The following is a 19,138-nucleotide window of genomic DNA, read 5'->3' as shown; positions in this document are numbered from 1 at the left end:
TGGTCCACCGGAGGGTGGACTAGGAGAGGGCGGAGTCCTCCCCGGGTGGCCGCCCGCGCCGCCCCGCCCACTCAGGAATGTCCTCCTCTCCGGCAGTGGCTTCGCTAGACGGGTGCACGCCGCACCCCTTTCCGCGGTCGGACTGAGTCCCTCCAAAAGGACCCCAAGGAGGGGACGCTGTGCCAGTCGGCCCCGCCCACGGGGCGGGAGAGTTTCCCCGGGGGAGGGGGGTTGGAGGGGACCTCGGTCCCTAGCGACGCCCCCGCCCTCCCCGCCGGGCGCGCCCCCGCCTCGCTGGCCGCGTGCCCGGCGCCGCGGCCGGATCTTCTCGAATTTCAACACAAAGGGAATCCTCAGCGGCAGGAAGTGCATCACGAGCCGGGAGGGAACCGCCGGGCGGGGTGAGGGGGGGGGGATGCCGCCCTCCCTCCTCACGCTCCCGCCTTCCCCCGGCCTCGGGCGTCGGTGACGAAACCCGCAGGGTCCCCTCTCCGCCCCGCGAGCCGGGAGAATTCAAACCAGGCTCCCGCACCCCACGCCCAACCGTGGGGCGGCAGCCGCGCCCCGGCTCCCGACGGCGGGGCACAGAGCTGCCCCCCACTGCCGCTCGGACACCTGTGCACTGGGTCCCGCCACTTCTTCCGGGTGCGCGAACCCCGGAGCTCGCTTTCGTCCCCCTGACCCTGCCCTCTCCACTTACCGTCCACGTCTCCCTCTTTCTCGGGGTTTGCGGTGGGACCCCGGCTGGTCCGCATGACTCCCCCCCCCCACCACCCTTTCCGTCCCCTCCTCCCAGGACTGCGCCCAGGCTTCGGGCGAGGCTTTCCCCGGACGGAAGGGAGTCCCCGCGAGAGCCGTGGGGAGGCGGGCCGCAGGGACCACTTTCTCGGAAATAGGCGGACACCTGCGGTTCCGGGGTCGGGGCCAGGTGCTCCACCTGGAGGTGGTCCTCTGGGCGGGGCGCTCTCGGGAGGAGAGGACGAGGAGCCGGCTGAGGGATCTCTGCCGGAACGGTCTTTATTTCGCTTCCCTTCTGGTTTTCCCTTCGGTTGTGCCAATCCGGAAAAACTGCAAACTTTGCTTGAAATCCTCTCTTCGCATTGCACCCGAAAGTAGGAAATCCCCAACTGGCCGTTATAGATGTAAAGATGTTATAGGGTTTTTTGTTTTGTTTTTTTAAGTTTGGGATGACTTGTGGGAGGTCCACGGCCGTGAAGAGAGGGGACTTCAGCATCCCTTTCGGGTGGCGGCCCGTCGGTGGAGTTGGCCCTCTGGGGTGTGTGAGTTGGGTCGCCCAGGGCAGGCCTGGGAGACTGGAGAAGGGGCGCGCGCCTCGGGCGTCCCTACCACTCCACCTCGGGTATCCGCAGTGGCAGGTCCGGAAGGGCACTGCCTCCCGAGGGACTGGCAGCAGCCTCTGTGTCCTCAGCACCAACTAGTGACCTCCCCCTCCCAAGTCCCAAGCGCAGCCGAGTACCTGCCGGGACCAGTCTCCTCCTCCGCCCTGGCACCACACCCACGGCACTGCGGGCTCCCCTGGCGAGGGACAGGGAGGGAACAAAGGGGTCTTTGTTCACTGGCTCCTGGGGGGTTGGCAGCCTCCCTCCCTCCGGTTTCCCGGAGACTGCTAGGCTCCCAGCCTCGGGGACTCAACCAGCGCCCTGCGCAGTCCCCAGCGACCCCAGACCTTGGGTCAGGGCGGGGCACTCTAGGCCCCCCGCGGGCTCGTTCCGGGAGGGCGGGGTGGGGGGCGAGGCACCACGTGGCATCGCCTGGCGGGGACAGCCGCCCGCGGAGGGGTGGGGGTGGGGGTGTTAGCAGCTGGCGGAGGTGGATGGGGCGGGAGGGGGAGCCTGCTCGGGGCTGAGCCCGGGCGGGGTGTGGGGAGGGCTCGGCGTGCGCTCGCGGGGCTGCTCTTGCTGGAGCGCTTGCGACGCGCGCCCTCTCTCCTTCCCTCCTCCCGTTTCCCTGGAGCGGCCCGGGCTCCACGGGGGCTCCCTGGCCTGCCATCAGTCCTCTCCCCTCTCTCCGATCTGGGCACTTTACTGGAGAACCATCCTGCCGGACAAAGTTTGATGGAGCTTTTCACACGCCGCTGGGAAAATGCCGGTTATGAAAGGATTACTGGCGCCCCAGAACACCTTCCTGGACACCATCGCCACCCGTTTTGACGGAACACGTAAGTCTCGGACTTAGACGGGTCGCGTGGCATTTTTGAGATGGGTTTTGGTCCTGTGTGTTACTTTTGCTTCCGCCGAAGTGAATTTGCTGCTGTTTTTGCCTAGGTGTCTCGAGTGAGATTTTTTGTTTGTTTATTTCCTTTTCACTTCTCTGCTTCTGGTGGTATTCACATTCTGGATGAGTGTAGTTCTATGTCTTGATGTTTTATGTTTGTAAAAGTCTTGACCCTCTGCCCCCCGCCCCGTGAGTACGACCTTGTTCACTGTGGAACTCTTGGCACCTCTTCAGGGAATCGGTTGTAATTTTATGAAATGAAAACTGGTACTTGATCCAATCAGTATATTTGGCTGTCTGTACTCCTAGAGCTTGAAGACTTCTTTGATGATAGGTTTCATTGCTGGGAGTTTGGAATGTTCTTCCAGTCCAAGCCTCCCTCCTCTCCCAGGAGGTCCCTTTCTGAGGCACGGGTTCCCATCTGAGTATCACCGGGAGGCAGACTAGAATCTGGGTGACTTTCAGCTTGCTGTAGAATTCCAAGTGTTGTCAGTTTTTCAAAACATTGACTCCAGCTTTTGGGGCTACATTAACATACCCGTTAATCCTGAAAATAAGATAGCGCTGAAAGGAAGAGTACTGGGGAGGGCGGAGGTGTACTTTACAAAGGCTGATCATAAAAGAAAGTATTATCACCAACTTAGGATGACAACGGTTATTAGGCACTTACTTCATTAAACTACACTTAAAACACGTACACACACAGTGTTGTGTGTTCTCTTGAAGCATGTTTGAAAAATCCTCTGCAAAAGGTTCTTTTTCAGCACCATGGTCAGGTCCCCATCGCTTTCCATGTTGCTAAGGCTATTGCAGCTTGTTTCTCTCCCTACCCAGTTGTCTAGTTAGCTGCCATTTGCTCTGACTCCTAACAACCCCAGAATGAGACAGGTTCTCACCATCATTGCTATGTTTGAGCCTCTTGTTACCACCATTGTGCCAACTCATCTCCCTAAGGGTTTGCCTCTTTTCAACTCTTTACCACACACTAGGTGCTTCTCCAGCTCTGGTCTCGCCTGCGAACATCTCCCAAACACGGGGGATGAAATCTTGCCATCCTGGCTTCTATGAAGCATTCTGACTATACTACTGCTCACTCTTCTTCTGGCAGTTCATTGTGTGTTCAGCGTCCTTTCCAATGCCAGCATGCAACGGCATCGGTTTTCTTGGGTGCTCCTTACCACAGGCACAAGCGGCGACAGAAAAGGCCATTGCTTGGATCAGGTGTGCCTCAGTCCTCAAAGACACATCTTTGCCGTAAAACCACTTAAAAAGAAATCTTTTGTAGCAGATTTGCGTGCTGTCCTATGTGGTCCAATTTCTTGACTGCTGCTTCCAGGATATTGTTTGTGGATCCAAGTAAATGAAATCTGTGACAACTCCAGTGTTCACTCCTGTAAATCCTAGCCCAGTGCGTTCCACGGTGCCGCTAGGGCTCTCTGTTTATTAGTTTGGTTGTAAGGATTTTTGTTTTCTTCTCTTGAGTATTTTATTTATTGTTTGTGTTCCTTGTGTTAAAGAGCAGGAAGACAAAGAAAAGTCGTTAATGACATGTGCAGAGTCCTTCCTATAGTAGAAAACCAAAAGGGGGGAAACGTGCTGAACATTTTGGAAGCTAAAAGGACAGAAGACCAATTAAAGCCTCAGGTTGCAATACTGAAGGGTGCTGCAAGTGAAAAACAACCTGAATCCAAAGATGATGGAGAGGAAATGCAGATACTGTGCAAAAAGAAAATAAAGGGTAAGGGACTAACCATTTCAGAGAGTCGTAGATGGTCAAGAACTGATGAGATGAAGGAAGAAATCCAGACTGCATGGAAAGTCACCGTGGGTTTCTGAGACAATAACTCAGTAGTTTTCAACCTTCCTAACACTCTGAGTCAAGACTATGAGAATCAAGTCAGAGGCAGTGGGTTTGAGTTTTTATTTCTACTCGACACAATGATTTTAATCGTTTTATGATGATTATCCATACCTTCCTCTGTGCTTCTGCTGCATCTCTGTGCTAGTTTCCTTTTTTATGTCTACCACACAAGACACAAAGTAACTGTTTAATATTAGAGATTTTCTCAGTGGTCCAAGTATCACCGTTTTTACTGTGACGGTTGCTTGGCGGTGACATGGGCTAGGACATGGAATGTCATTTCTCATCCAGTCGTGTAGGCTCCATGCACCCACTCTCATGGTGGAAAGCACACCCTGGACTTTGCTTAAGGAATTCCCATGAATGGTAACATTAGCAAGATAGTAAGCATCTGCTTTGATTTTTAAAAAAATTATAGCCTAATCATGGTGTTTAGGGATGAAAAGTTAGTCAAATCTTTCAGGATTGTAATATTTAGCTTTAGTCATTGTCTTCCAAGTATTTGGGTGGTAGATTCTACAGTATTCAGGCTTCATGAGTATGGTGCAGTACTTTTACTTTGTACTTTTCATCTTTTAGTACTAAGGAAACGATATGATAAGAACACCTCAAGTCTAACCAGGCATGATTATGGGGGCTGCTCTCTGTTACCTGAGAAACTCATCAGTTTCCTGTGGATGTTTGATTTTGATATTACACATTTTACACCAAAGGCCCTTGAGTCAAGATCATCTATGCTTCTGTTGAAATTTTCCTATTTGGGAAGTTGGTAGTTGCCTATCTCATTCTCATTTAAAGTTGGCTGGAACGCAAAGTTCAGTGAATCCCCCCAGCATGGTTAGGGAATTACTGCAGAAATATTCTCAGAGATTCAATTGTTAATGAGAAACGTTAGCTCAACAGTGGGAGGCTACCTGGGCCTCTCTCTGGCTCTCTCCATAACAGTATCTCTACAGGCACAAATGTAGGCTTGATGGGTGTACTAGTGAATACCTCTTTTAGCAAATCATTAATGTTAATGAAATAGAATATTTAAAGCCTATTTTGGGAAGACTATCCTCACATACCAACCTTAAGAGCAATAAGGAAACTAAATATCATTGGAGATCATGCTTGATCTGTTGAAGAATTCCTGGAGCAGCGGTTCTCAACCTGTGGGTCATGATCCCTTTGGGGGTCGAATGGCCCTTTCACAGGGGTCGCCCAATTCATAAGAGTAGCAAATTACAGTTATGAAGTAGCAACAAAAATAATATGGTTGGGGGGCGGTCACCACCACACGAGGAACTGTATGAAAGGGTTGCAGCATCAGGAAGGTTAGAAACCACTGTCCTACAGGGAAGCAATTTGTATGAAATTTGGCAATCGATGAAGCAAATTTGAAAGTGACAACATGAAAGTTAATTTTGGTGTACATTTAATGAGTACTCCTTTTTTCAAAAAACTAGAACAAGCACGCAGTGAACGAGGGTTGTGTTTTTCATCTTTTTACTTTTGAATTACAATGTAACTTTAATTATCTGAAAGTTTAGCAAAAATAAGTGAAGTTTTAGCCACAGATTTTTCTGTATCTAGAACTATGAACATTCTATTTTCCAAGCTAATGATTTGATTTATCTTATTATACCACTTAGATGTGTGGATGCAGTTATATTTTGTAAAATTACTGTCTGAAATTCTCCTTCTATGACCAGCCTTCTTTCTTTGGACTTTTTATAGCAATCCATTTTATTGAGCAAAATTAAACTAACTGCAAGTTTTGAATGCGCAGATGCATTCAAATGCATCCTACACTGCAAAGTGAATACTATTTCTAGATTCTGCGTATAATGTGTTGATTTGATCTATTTTATGCTAATTCATTAGGTACATTGTACAGTCATGCCAGTTTCTTATTTTGTTGGACAACTCCAGTGAAGCAGTAGCATATCAGAGCAAACAAAACCTTGGCAAACAACTTTGCTAACTTAACATTTCATATGTATTATTAGTCTCATTAGCTTAATATTGGATGGAAAATAATAAAATATTTTAAAGACATAATCTAGCCTTCTTCCCCAGAGGAAAAAGATATGATAATATAAAAGCTTATGCCATAGTTCAGATTATCATCACTGGGTAATATAAAAGAAACTTATAATGTCTTTATTTTTTACTGATACTTTATTGTTTCACATAATAGCATATTTTGTTTTTCTTTTATTACTTAAGATATGAGCCCATTGTCAGGAGTGAAAGATAATTCTGGATCATTGACTAAACATATATTTTTTCTGGAATGTTTTTTTAAACACTACTGGAAAATATAATTACTTAAAGTAGAAAACTCCCAGTGAGATTCTTTTATTTGAAATGTACATCCTAGATTTCTTTTTAACTGAAGTGTGATGAAACTTAGAGAAACGAACAGTTTTAACTGTTACTGGAGGATAGAATGATTTCAGTTAATATCTTTGAGTAATTCAAGAGCTCATTCCTGTTAGCTAGAATATGGACATAACTGCAGTTCAACATTGGGATCTAGATATAGTATACCTTTAGTTCTTCCTTTTTTAAACATGTTTCATGCATTTTTAAAAAAGTATTTTCACAATTGACTTTTGCTTTAAGCATTGCTTTAATCTTGCCAATGGGTGATTATAATAAGAGAACACCTAAGTATATATTTAGAAAAATGGTTTTCAGTACAAATATTTGTCACTGGGTACATTTTTACTTATATAATGCTTTCAAAGAGGTGTCCATTTTCAAACATAATATGTTAATCTACATTTTCCAGAGATAACAGAATTCTGACGGTATAGTTCTTCTGTGGGGTTATTGAGACAAGCTGTAAGGTTTGAAGGAACTGTGTAGCCCAGTGGACTCCATCAAGGATATTTCCGTCAGATTTCTGGAAATGTTTGTGCTTTAAATACTTAGGGTGTTTGCACATTATTTGCATATATTTTACCTGCTCCAATAGAGCCCACTGAAAATGGTCCCAGGAAACTGGTTATAATTTAAATGCCCCCCCCCAGCTCCCCTACATCTTTGAGTTCATCAAGGTGCATTGAACAAAACATTCAAATCAGAGAGATATGGGTGCTGGAAGAAGAAAATAACAAAATGATGTCAATGGAGAACTTCCAAAATCTTTTCAGGGTTATAGTTTAGAGAACGTTATCAAAGACCTGTAGCCAGTAAAGAAGAATGAGCACCATTGTACATCTCTATGCATAGAAAATCTATTAGATGAATATCTCTCAACTCATCTGCATATCTCCACAAATGGAGATTTATAAATGCACTTTTACATGCTGCTACTAGTCTCTTTCATTCCTGTTCTTTATGCTCATGAAGAGAGTTGCTATATGTTCTGATTTGGATGTAACAAATCACCACAAATTTAACATTTTAGTGTTCAATGTTTAATTTCTGTCCATCAGCTGTTCACGTAAGGGTTGTCCGGACCTCCTGCACTGGGTCTTCCCTCCACTCACTGCCATGGAGTTGATTCTGACTCTTAGTAATTATTGGGCAGGATAGAACTCCCTTTATGGGTTTAGTGTTTTGGAACTGCTGGCCTTGCTGGACACAGTCTAATGTGTAACCACGAAGGCCAGGGCACAGGGTCTCAGGAGATTGAAGTCACGTTGTCATCTGGGGCTGTGCTCTTCTCGGAGGCTTGATTTCCTCTTCTAAACTCAAGTGAACATTGCAAGAGTTTGGTTTCTCATGATTATATGATTGAGCTTACTATTTTCTTGTTTGTTCCTGGCCAGGGACTTTTCTGGACTCTTACAGGTTGCTGTCAGGTTTTTGCCCAACGGCCTCCTTTATAAACACTCTTACAGTGGGATTGCTCACACCTTCCCGCCCTGCAGGTGGTTCTCTCCTTTAGGATGTCACTTACATGAAGTCAGGCCCACCCAGGATCATCCCCTTTGGTTTCCTCAGATACCTCGTTTGCAGCCATCTCCCGGCCGTGCCTCATAGCTGCAAAATCGCTTTCCCTCTGCCATATCCACCATATTCACTCCTCCTCAAGGGAAGAAGTTCTGTAGGGTCCATAAACCAGGAGGTTGGAATTGTGGGAGCCTTGGATGAGGTTTAGCTATGGGGCAGTGCCCAATGATCTGCCCATTTTCTTCTATGAAGAAACTTCATTGAGAACATTCTGTAATTGTATTTGCAGGATGAATATTCTGCTGAGTTTATATCTGAAACTGTTAGAACCGAAGGCCGGACTAAGTGGAAGAAGGGTGCTCTTTCATATGCAATCATCACATACAGGCAATTCTTGATCGAAATTTCTCTGGCACAATTAGGCTAGCTAAGGACATACGCAGGGTTCTCAGCTTCAGATCCTCCATTTACTAACTTAGTAGTAATGCTGAGGAGTGTCTGCACGAGTTTAACCTCAGTCTCCTGACTGATCCTTCCCTTCCAGAGAAGGAAAGTTTCATAGATTCGGTTGTTCTGTTTGCAAGTATTGTAATCTCTATTGGTTGGGAAAATTGACCAAGAATGTGGCAGCTGCAAAAAATGACATTCAAGGCAGACACTTGTTCTCTAAGATGACTAGACTGTTTCTGCCTTGTTAACTTTTAAAAAAATTGGGCCCATTTTTGTGTGTGTATATAATATTAATATATATAATATATAATATATAATTGTGGTGCATATAATATATCCACATACATGATGAGCACACATGTATAACTTGCACTGTATACATAAGAAACTAATGACAGAAAGGGATACATAGCTTCCAAAAGAAAAAAAGTAAGATGTGTATGTTATATTTATAATAATGCAGGATGTGGTCTGTTATGAAAGGGCTTTTTCTTTTTTTTCTTGTGTTTCTAACCACATTTAGGATTTAACAAAATCCAAATACATTCTTGCACTGAGTTGACTATTGTGGTAGTTACATAATCTGGTGTTAACTTGAGACTATTAAGAGTGAAGGGGTGGAATTTAGCCTGTCAATCAGGTTGCAGTTTGATGACCTCATTTAGAGGCGCTATGGAGATAAATAGCTCACTGGAGTTCAGATCCACGCTCTCTTCATCCTCTTCCTGCTCACAAGCCACTTGGAGCTACGCTGATGGAGCCTGAGTCCTGTAGCTGGAGGAGCCCCGTGGAGACCCCTGCCAGTTCTGAGATGCTTCTACTGTCACTGAATCCACAAGACTTTTCTTTCCACTCACTTGCCTGTGATCCTCATGTATTCAGCATCATTGCATGTATCGCGTGAGTCTGAAGAGCAATTTATGAGCTAGCATTGGACAAATGGGCTAATTTTAGACTTGTGAACTTGAACTGGATGGGGCTAGGATATTTTCTTAATATAAAATTACTCTCTGATATAAAGTTCTCCCTTCCCAGATAACCCTTACAGAAGGGTTACTGGGAGGAGATGAGCCAGTCAGGGTGCGGTGTAGCAACGATGAACCTTGCAACTTAAAACTTTCCTCTGGTTCCTAAATGCTTCCTACCCCCAATGCCCCCACTCTCATGATCCCAATTCTACTTTACAAATCTGTCTAGATCAGAGGATGTACACTGGAACAAATAGTACTGGAAACACATGGAATCCAGGACAGATGATCCCTTCAGGACCAGTGGTGACAGTGGTGATACTGGGAGGTAGGGGGGGGGGGAGGTGGAAAAGGGGAACCTTTTCCTCTACATATAACTTCCTCCCAGGGGGAGGGACAACCAAAAAGTGGGTGAAGAGAGACAGTGTAAGCTATGATAAAATAATAATAATTCATAAATTATCAAGGGTTCATGAGGGAGGGGGGAGCAGGGAGCGAGCAGGGAAAATGAGTTGATACCAAAGGTTCAAACAGAAAGCAAATGCTTTGAAATGGTGATGGCAACAAATGTACAAATGTGTTTGACAAAATGGATGTATGTATGGATTGTGATAAGAATTGTATGAGCCCCCAATAAAATTATTTTAAAAATTTTAAAAACTCAAAAGGGCAGCATTTACCTAGGGACAAAATTCTGAAAGGTTAAGAAAGGAAGAAGAATGGAAACAGGAAGCATAGGAAGAAAGTGGGACAAAGCAAAGTGCATTGAGGGTATTGGGATAAATGAGATGGAAAAATAAAAGTTCTATCTTACATCCTTATGAATGTTCCTGGCTTTGTTTCACTAGTCAATGCAGACTAATACAACTGTATTAAACTAAATCTTGTTCTTTATTTAGACCTTATTCCAAGTTTGCTAAAAATAGGAAGAGGAGAGAGAAGAAATTATTTATTTTTATTTTCTTTACTTTATAGGATGCATTGTAGGTGTTCTCTTAACTTTTCTGTAGTTTGCAAAGTATTTGGCTTTCAGCGTTCGGTGGGCCAGGTGGAGACACCCCTGGAGGCAGGCATAGCTGGAGCAGGCAGGCAGGTTTCTCCACTACTAGGAAGATCCAACCCCCAAGGAAGCATCATCAGGCTGTGACTTGCGCTACAGGTGACATACCATCTCATACAGGTGCATGCATCTTCAAGTTGCCATCCAATCTAACTACCACAGGCAATAACAACTATCTCAGAGGATGTTAAGAGGGCCTGTTGGAGGCAAGGGGACAATCAAAGGAAGGTTAAACCAGGTGGCTGTAAATGCAACAGTGAGCGTGTTCTTATAATAAACCACTGGTGGTGATAAATCTACATCTTGGTCCAAGTATGGTGCCATTTCTACCTGGTTTACTAACTATTAATCTTTTCACATTCTATAGTCTGAAGTATAAAATAGTAGACATGCCAACTTTGAAACCTAAGATGTTTTTCTTCTTATCATCTCTTCCAATAATATTTTAAACACAGACAGGGGACCCATAGAATGTAGAGGAATGCAAGTTCATTTTCTTACATAAGTCTGCTTTGCCCTGGAAGCTAACTTTCTCATACGGGATAAAAAGATGGGTTTCACTCTCATAGCGGAGGACTCTTCTTCTCCAGAGCCATTCACCACTGTGCTCTTGTATAGAATTTTTCCTGTGGTAAAGAAAAAGGTCATGGATATGCTAGAATTTGGTACCGGTGAAGTTGATTGGAGAACTGCCAAGGATAAAAGGTACAGAATTGCAGCTGCTGCAGAGAATAGGATTCCCTCTAGTGATGTATATTTGCTGATCTTGCCTAAATTTTTGCTTTTAAAATCCATTTTGGATGGACAATGTCTAAAAGCAAAAGGGATGAGAGTTTAACTTTACCTATAGTGGAGTTCATATTTAGCAATTGAAGCAAAAGATGAGCTTTCTTGATAATGTAAGAGCTTTTGTACTATATATCTTGGTTTATAAATTGCTTAGAAGATGAATTTTTCTTCCCTCTGTTAACGGTCATGCAACTTTGTATCTCCTTTAGCCCCTACAAAATTCACATGTTCCCCAAATGAACGGATCGTATTTGTAGCATATGAAACCAAATGATCTTCTTGTGTTTTCGGGGCCCCTTATTTGCATCACCATCATCCAATTTTCTAAGCTAGAAATCTAAGTTGGCTTTACCTGCCCGCATTTCGCATTGGTTGTCAAATCTTTGGGAGTTTATTTTTGATGTGCCCTAACTTGGTGCATCATCTCCCTCCTTTCAGCTTCTGCTTCCTCTCTCATATCTCTGTCATTCCATCATATCCTAACTAGGACCCCGTGGCCATAGGTCGTTTCTCCCTTCCCTCTCGCTTCAGTTTCCCTTGACTCCAGAATGATCCAAAAAACCATCCTCTTACTATTTAAAAGCAACGAACTCTCCTACTTCAAGACGTCCATTGGTTCCCTCTAGCTTATAGACAGTGGCCACAATGTTCAGTGTTACCTGGCCCCAAGGAGATGTCGCAGGATCTTTCCCAACTGCAGACATAGTCACCCTCTGGCTGCTAACTCTGAATTCACGCCACTTAGCATTTCATTTCAGGAAAATAAAATTCCTATACGGTCTTTGAGATCCATCCTAAAAGTTACATTCTACTTCAACTCCAGTGAGGCTCTCAGCGGAGTCAGGTGACAATTCCTTTGTGTTTTCACACGACCTTGCACATCCCTTAAATGAGCTCTTAACAGTGTGCTGTTAACTGTGTGTTTTCATGTTTTACCACTTGGCTCTGAACTCCTTATAGCCCTGACTGTCCTGGTTGTTTTGTAGCTCGAGTGCTAAGACTCATGCTTGGAACAAAGTCTTTACTTTGCACGCTTCTTTGAATAAAGAAGAATTCTCACTCGTTACTTCCAGATGTTTCAAGGAATAATTTCCTTTCTTACAGCTCTAGCTAGGTGAGGTGAGTGGCACCCTCTTTGTTGTGTCTGCTACACACTGGACAATACTGGTGCCTTATCTACTCCTTGCCACCTACCAACCATCCTGAAAGGTGGAAGGCAGCTCTTTCTTTGACTATAGAGGAGGAAAACACTTTCTTGTTTTCAGTATTTTTCTATTATACCATCATTTTACTATGCCTGTGATTTTTTCCACTATCTAAATCAAAACCCCCTAAACCAAACTCACTGCCATTGAGTCAGTGTCGACTGACAGTGACCCTGCAGGTCAGGGTAGAACTGCTCCTGTGTGTTTCTGAGACCGTAACTCTTTACCGGAGCAGAAAGCCCACCTTTCTTCCACTTAATCTATCATACTTCTGACGTGTTTTGTGCAGGTGAGGACAAACTGTGATGTCATTTCTGGTTTTTAACTCATGCTAAAAAGGATTTCTTTATTAAAGTTTTCTTTAGCTATTTCTAGCTTATGCATTTCCCCCCATATTAGCCTTTAAGTATTCGGTTTTTTAAAGTCTTTAAATTGTTATTTAAAGAGTCTCATATCTAGAATTTCTAAATGTATTCACTGCGCAAAGCAGTTTTGCTCATCAAAAATATTCTATAGTCTGTTTTTTTACTTTTTTATTTTTTAAGAAGAAATCTCTTTTTCTTGAGATTTGGTGGTTAGAATTTGCTGACTTTAGCGCTTGTTTGTGGTTTCTTTTCATTGTTTGGCTAATCTCTCTGTAAAAGACATTAATTTTCTTAACCGATTTGGTAGCATCACTTGGATTGTTGCCTTGCTAGTGTCTTGAAGACAAATTCTACCTATTTTGAGAGCTTGCTTCTATTGGAGAAAATAGACTCTCCAGTGTCAGGTGCTGTTGAAGTCTGTTAGCTGAAATTACTTACCTTTTCTCTACAATGATTTAATAGAAGGTTAGCAGTCTACCCGGCTCTCCAACGCTCAGATCTAATCTAAAGCTCATACGTCACCCAGTCAGCGTTTCTTTTGTTATGTTAAGTGTCCTGGTCAGACTTCCTTATACTTGTCAGTCCAAATGAGTTTTTTATTTTAGTTATTAAACTAGAGGGAGCTGAGATCAGGGCCCTTATCAGTCTCTCCATGTTTTATTTGATTTTCTAGAAAGCACGAGCCACATAAGGTGTTCAGATGTTAATCAAAATGTCTAACACTCAGCTTGAGAACCAGTGCACTGTCTTTAATTGTGGTATGCTGGCTAAGCCTTCATGGAGAGAATCACGTAGAAGATACAATGGCACACAGTTTTTACCGGAACATGGAACAGAGAACGGTTTTTGCTGAGATTCTATGAAGGGTGGAAAAGGATGAAGTTTTGTACTGATAGTTTTTTTTTAAAAAAAATCATTTTATTGGGGGCTCATAAAATTCTTATCACAATCCATACATACATCCATTGTGTCAAGAACATATGCACATTTGTTGCCATCATCTTTCTCAAAACATTTGCCTTCTACTTGAGCCCTTACTATCTGCTGCTCATTCTCCCTCTCCTCCTCCCTCCCAACTCCCCCCTACCTCGTGAACCCTTCATCATTCATACATTATTATCATTTTGTCATATATTACACTGTCTGATGTCTCCTCCTGCCCTCTTCTCTGCTGTCCCTCCCCCAGGGAGAAGGCTATATGTAGATTCCTGTAATCAGTTCTCTGTACTGATAGTTTTTTTAGTTGGCACCTCTTCTCAGTGCTCCATATGAGTATATTGTTGACTTGACTTGACAGAAATGATTTTGGGTGGGGTTATTCATCACAAGTCCGATATGGAAGAGTGTAATACTGGCTATATATTACTTGTTCCATTATCTGAACTGTTTTCAAAGTAATAGATGGTTTCTTACTGTGATTTTCATTGTACTTTTGTTTGGCCGTAAATGAAGTTGAGCATCATTTAGTATATTTAAGGAATATTTGAATTTCTTTTCTTGAGAATTTTTTGTTCATAGTGATGCTTTTTATTAATTGGGTTACTCCTCTTTTATGATTTGTCTGAACTCTTTAGATTGTTAAAATAAGAATAAATTGAGCGATATAAAATGTATATGCTTTTTCAACTTTGGATGGCCTTTTGATTTATATATAAATGAATTAACCAAATTTTATTTTATGACTTCTATATTTTGTTTCATACACAGAGGCATTATCTTGAAATTATTTCTGAAATAAAAAACCCTATATCCACTCATACCTTCAGTTTATCTTATGTACTCATTTTTTTCTTCTTCATTAGTAAATTCTGTAATCTGCCTATTGTGTATGAAGGAAGGATCAAAACACGTTGTCTAGATTAGTATCCAATTTTCTTAGCAGCATTATTCAAAAATTTTATTTTCCATGGTCATTTGAATATCTTGCTTATCATAACCTATAGTCTTATTCATGATTCTTTCTTTTTCCTTAGGAGTATCTTCTTACATCCATCCATGTTTTATACATTAGGATATCAAGTTTAATTACAAGTTTCATAGTATGTTTGAAATCTCATAGATCCTGTCTCTCATTCTACTATTTTCCTCCAGCATTTTAGGATGAATCTTGTTATTTTGAATCTTAATTATTATATGAATGTAAGAATCAACTTATCTAGTTTTTACCAATGTTTAATTGAATATCATATTGAAAAATGATATTTTTCTGATGTTGAAAATATATGTCCAAGGTCTTATATATTTCTATTGTTTAATCTTTTGTAGTGCTCAACATAGCTCTTAAACATCTTTTAGATATTTCATTACTTGTAATTGATACCTATATGGAGTTTTTTCTTCACAGCTTTGATCTTTTAATTCAAACATATAAAGGATATTGATTTCTGTATATTGTTACTATTATTGCTATTTTAACTAGCCATCTTAGTGAGTTTCTCTTACCTTTTAAAATATTGTTTCAGTTGATTTCATGGGGTTTTCAGGTAAGAAATAACGTTGCCCTCAAATAATGAAAATGCTACTTTGTTGTTTCCAATTCCTGCTGTTTCCATGTTTCTTTCCTTTTCTCTATTTTGCCTAATTGCTGTTATTAGTACTGCAATCCCAGTGTTAAAAAGTGCCTCTAAAGGCAATTAATCTTGTTCTTGATTTTAATGAGGATTAATTTAGTGTTTTCATAGTATTTTTCTAATTTTTAGAATGAGAAATACACATTTTACTTATATTTATCTTTTATTCAGAGTTTAGCATGTATTCCTGTTTCTTAAGCATTTTTATCAATTACCTTTTTCTTATATTTCAAAGAAATTATGCTATCTTATTGAATAAATTAAATCAGTGAATTCTATTACCAGGGTCCATAATGTTGAACATGCAATCCTTCAGTGAAAGTTACTTGACAAAGTATCTTTTCATTTTGACACTGCTGAATTTTACTTGTTAATGTTTAATGTGGACACTCACAGTTAAATACATAAGTGATATTGGCAGTGATTTTTTTTTTATGTGCCCTAGGCATGAAACAGCTCTGGCCATGATCTGGGCATCAAGCTAGGATGAACAAAGGGCTGCCAGTCTGCTCTGGCCCTGACTGATATAAGAGCACCACCACCAATCAGGTGTCTCTTTTCCCATAGCCAGGGGTTGGCAGTGATATTTTTAATAGAATTTTCCTATTGCTGAGTGTTGGTTGGGAGACCATATCCATATTTATGTATATTATTATATAGACTTATATGGTTAATCATCTGTGCTTACTTTTTAAATTTTTAATAAAGTATTATTAATATATGCGTTAAAATCAACCACCACAAATTATTTATCCTGCAGTTAATTTTTAATGCTTGGCTATGGCCTTGTGGAATGCTTCAATAGTGAATATGCTTCTATCGCAGTTATCTGGAGCTGAAGTAACAAAACACCACAAGTTTGTGGCTTTAACAAACAAGATTTATTTCCTCACAGTATAAGAAGCTACAATTCTGAATTTAGGGCACCCACTTTCTTTCCCTGTCATCTCTGGAGGCAGGTTCTTGCCTCTCCTGAGCTTCTTCTCTTGGGGTGATACTCATATAACTTGGCGTCTCTCTTCCCCACCCCCCAACCTCTGCTTCTTTTGCTTTGTGTGTTTAAATACCTTTATAGCTCAATAGGTACTGACTCAATATATACCCTACACTAATTCTGCCTGCTTGACATAACAAAGGCAACTCATTCCCCCAAATGGAATTTTGGAGCATAGTTCAATCCATAACATTCCAACTTTTGCCCTTATTCATTTCATGTTCACATAAGGTTGCTAGGAGGTGGAACCACCTTGACAACAATCAATTTTTTCCCTCCTAACATGGAAAACACATTTCTCCTCACCTAATCACCTGAAAAGTCTAAAATCAAGTTCATGTTTAAAAAATCTCATGTTCTAAATCATCCAAATGGGGGGAACTTTAGGCATATTCTATTCTAGTGCAAATTTCTTTTTGTCTGTTATCCTGTTAATTCTAGAGCACAAGTTATCTGTTTTCAAAGCCTAATAGTGGAATAGGCACAATTAGATATTTCTATTACAAAGGGGAGAAATTGGAGGGAACAAAAGCATAGCAGGTACCAAGTGTGGTAGTTACGTAATCTGGTGTCATTTTGAAATTTGAGAGGATTAAGAGTGAAGGGGTGGAGTCTAGTCTGTCAATCCAATTGGATCATAGACAATGAGGCCTTTGTGTGGGCATGGCCTTCTCCTGAGAGTTCTGGGAAATCCTGTATTCCTTCTTGGAGGCAGGAGATACTGTCTCTCTCTCTGCTCACTCCCTGGGAGACATTGCAGCTGACAAGACACATGGAACAACTCAAGTGCCCTGAGCTGGAGAAGCCACATGGACATACCCTGATGCAACCAGATCTCTGAAGCCGGAGAAGCCTCGTAGAGACCCCTGCCAGCGCTGACATGCTTCCATTGCCACTGGATCCACAAGATTTTGCACCCACTGGCCTGTGATCTTCCAACATTTGGCATCATTACATGTGTTTTGTGAGTCTTACAATGACTTTATAGATTGGTATCATACATATAGGCAAATATCAGATTTAAGGGCTTGTACTGGACTGGGTTGGGATGTTTTCTCAATATTCAATTACCCTTGTATATAAACCTCTTTCTTATATACATATGCATGTTTATGAATTTGTTTCTCTAGTCTACCCATACTAACACACTAAACAACTCTAAAACCCAACAGAACAATTCACATAACTGTCAAGGCTTGAAAATAACTGCGTTCTTAGAGACCATCCAGACCATGACCTTGTCTTTCAGAATAGATATCGAACCATGTTATCTGGACTGTAGATGGGGGCCCCTCAGCCCTGGGCATTAATTCTGAATTCAAGATGCACTTGGGGTTGCAACTCTGTGTCCTTGTCTTTGGGTGGCTCAATTCTCAAACGATGGAAGTTGTCAAGGATTTCATCCTGCTTGGACCCACAGTCAATGCTTTTGGAAGCAGCAGTCAAGAGATCAAAGGACACTTGGCATTGGTTAAATTTGCTGCACAAGATCACTTTAAAGTGTTGAAGAACTTTGAGGACTAAGGTGCCATAGTATTTTCAGTTGCCTCATGTGCATGTGACAGTTTGACTTTGAATTAGGAAGACCAAAGAAGAATCGATGCATTTGAATGTCCAGGTGAAGGTTATTGCCAAAACAATAAGAACATCTGTCTTAGAAGAACAGCCAAAATTCTCCTTGGAAGCAAGTATGGCCATACTTCATCTCATATATTGTGGACATGCTATCGGGAAAGACCAGTCCTTGGAAAAGGACACCAGGCTTGATAAAGGAGAGGGCAGCAAAACAGAGGAAGACCTCAAACTAGAAGGATTGACACATGGCTGTAATCAGGGCTCAGAGGTGACAATTGAGAGGATGACCCAGAACTGGGTGGTGTTTTGTTCTGTTGTCATATCTTCATCATCAACATCAACAACTTCCTTGGTCACGTAGTCTTTTCTTTAAACGTTTTTCTCTCACTCATATCTTTACAATAAGTTGTATCTCTTTTTGTGAGGCAAGTCCATTATATTTTGTTAGTACGTGCCTTCCAATAGGTCCTGACTCATAGTGACCCTGTGCACAACAGAAGGGAACATTACCTGGGCCTGCATCATCCCGCAAATCATTGCTAGGTCAAACCCACTGTTTCAGGAAAGCTGTTGCTCCATCTCATTGAGTGTCTTCCTCTTTAATGCAAACTTCTACCTTAGCGAGTGGAGTGCTCTTCTCCAGGTACCAGTTCCTCCTGATCACATGCCAAAGTTCATAAGATCAATCTCCGTATCCTTCCTTCTAAGGCGTCTGTTGGCTGTCCTTCCTACAAGACATATTTGTTCTGAGAGGCAAGTCAGTAGTCTTTAGATAGACCCTGTAACAGTTCAAAGGCGTCAGTATTTATTACGGATGAAGTCAATCTTGGTTCCCCATATTCACTGTTGAGCCTTCACGAGCATATGAAGTGGCGGAAGCACTCTGGCTCAGAGCAGGTGCACTTGAACCCTCTCAGTGACATCCTTGCTTTTCAACACTTTAAAGACATCATTTGCAGTGGGTTTAGCCCATTTATTTTCCGCTGCTTCCATGGGTGTTGATGGTGGGAAATTACCATTAAAAAGCAACATATTTTTTTCAAGTCTAGTTTGTGACTTTCTTAGACATTTCCTTACTGGCTTATACTTTTCTAGGCCTCATTAGCTCTTTGGGATAACACAGTTTATATTTTTGCTCCTTTTCATCCATCTCTATCTATCTGCTTATTCTCGGTTAC

At 42.1% G+C, this 19,138-nt stretch overlaps 1 protein-coding gene and 1 non-coding gene across 2 annotated transcripts in view; one reads left to right on the top strand and one right to left on the bottom strand.

Moving 5' to 3' along the window:
• The first annotated feature begins 2,103 nt into the window (after window positions 1-2,103).
• KCNH8 (potassium voltage-gated channel subfamily H member 8) overlaps window positions 2,104-19,138 on the top strand; it is a 422,222-nt gene continuing 405,187 nt past the window's right edge. Inside the window, exon 1 of the mRNA XM_075548953.1 lies at window positions 2,104-2,179. Within this exon, the coding sequence (XP_075405068.1) occupies window positions 2,104-2,179 (76 nt within the window). The remainder of the gene's footprint in view (window positions 2,180-19,138) is intronic.
• LOC142447745 (small nucleolar RNA SNORA48) lies at window positions 15,824-15,967 on the bottom strand. The gene has a single exon (XR_012784402.1). It is a non-coding gene; the product is annotated as a small nucleolar RNA SNORA48 (small nucleolar RNA).

The sequence above is a fragment of the Tenrec ecaudatus genome, chromosome 4 (genome assembly GCF_050624435.1).
Source record: "Tenrec ecaudatus isolate mTenEca1 chromosome 4, mTenEca1.hap1, whole genome shotgun sequence".
NCBI classification, from domain to species: Eukaryota; Metazoa; Chordata; class Mammalia; order Afrosoricida; family Tenrecidae; genus Tenrec; species Tenrec ecaudatus.
This window is presented reverse-complemented; position numbering and strand designations above follow the sequence as displayed.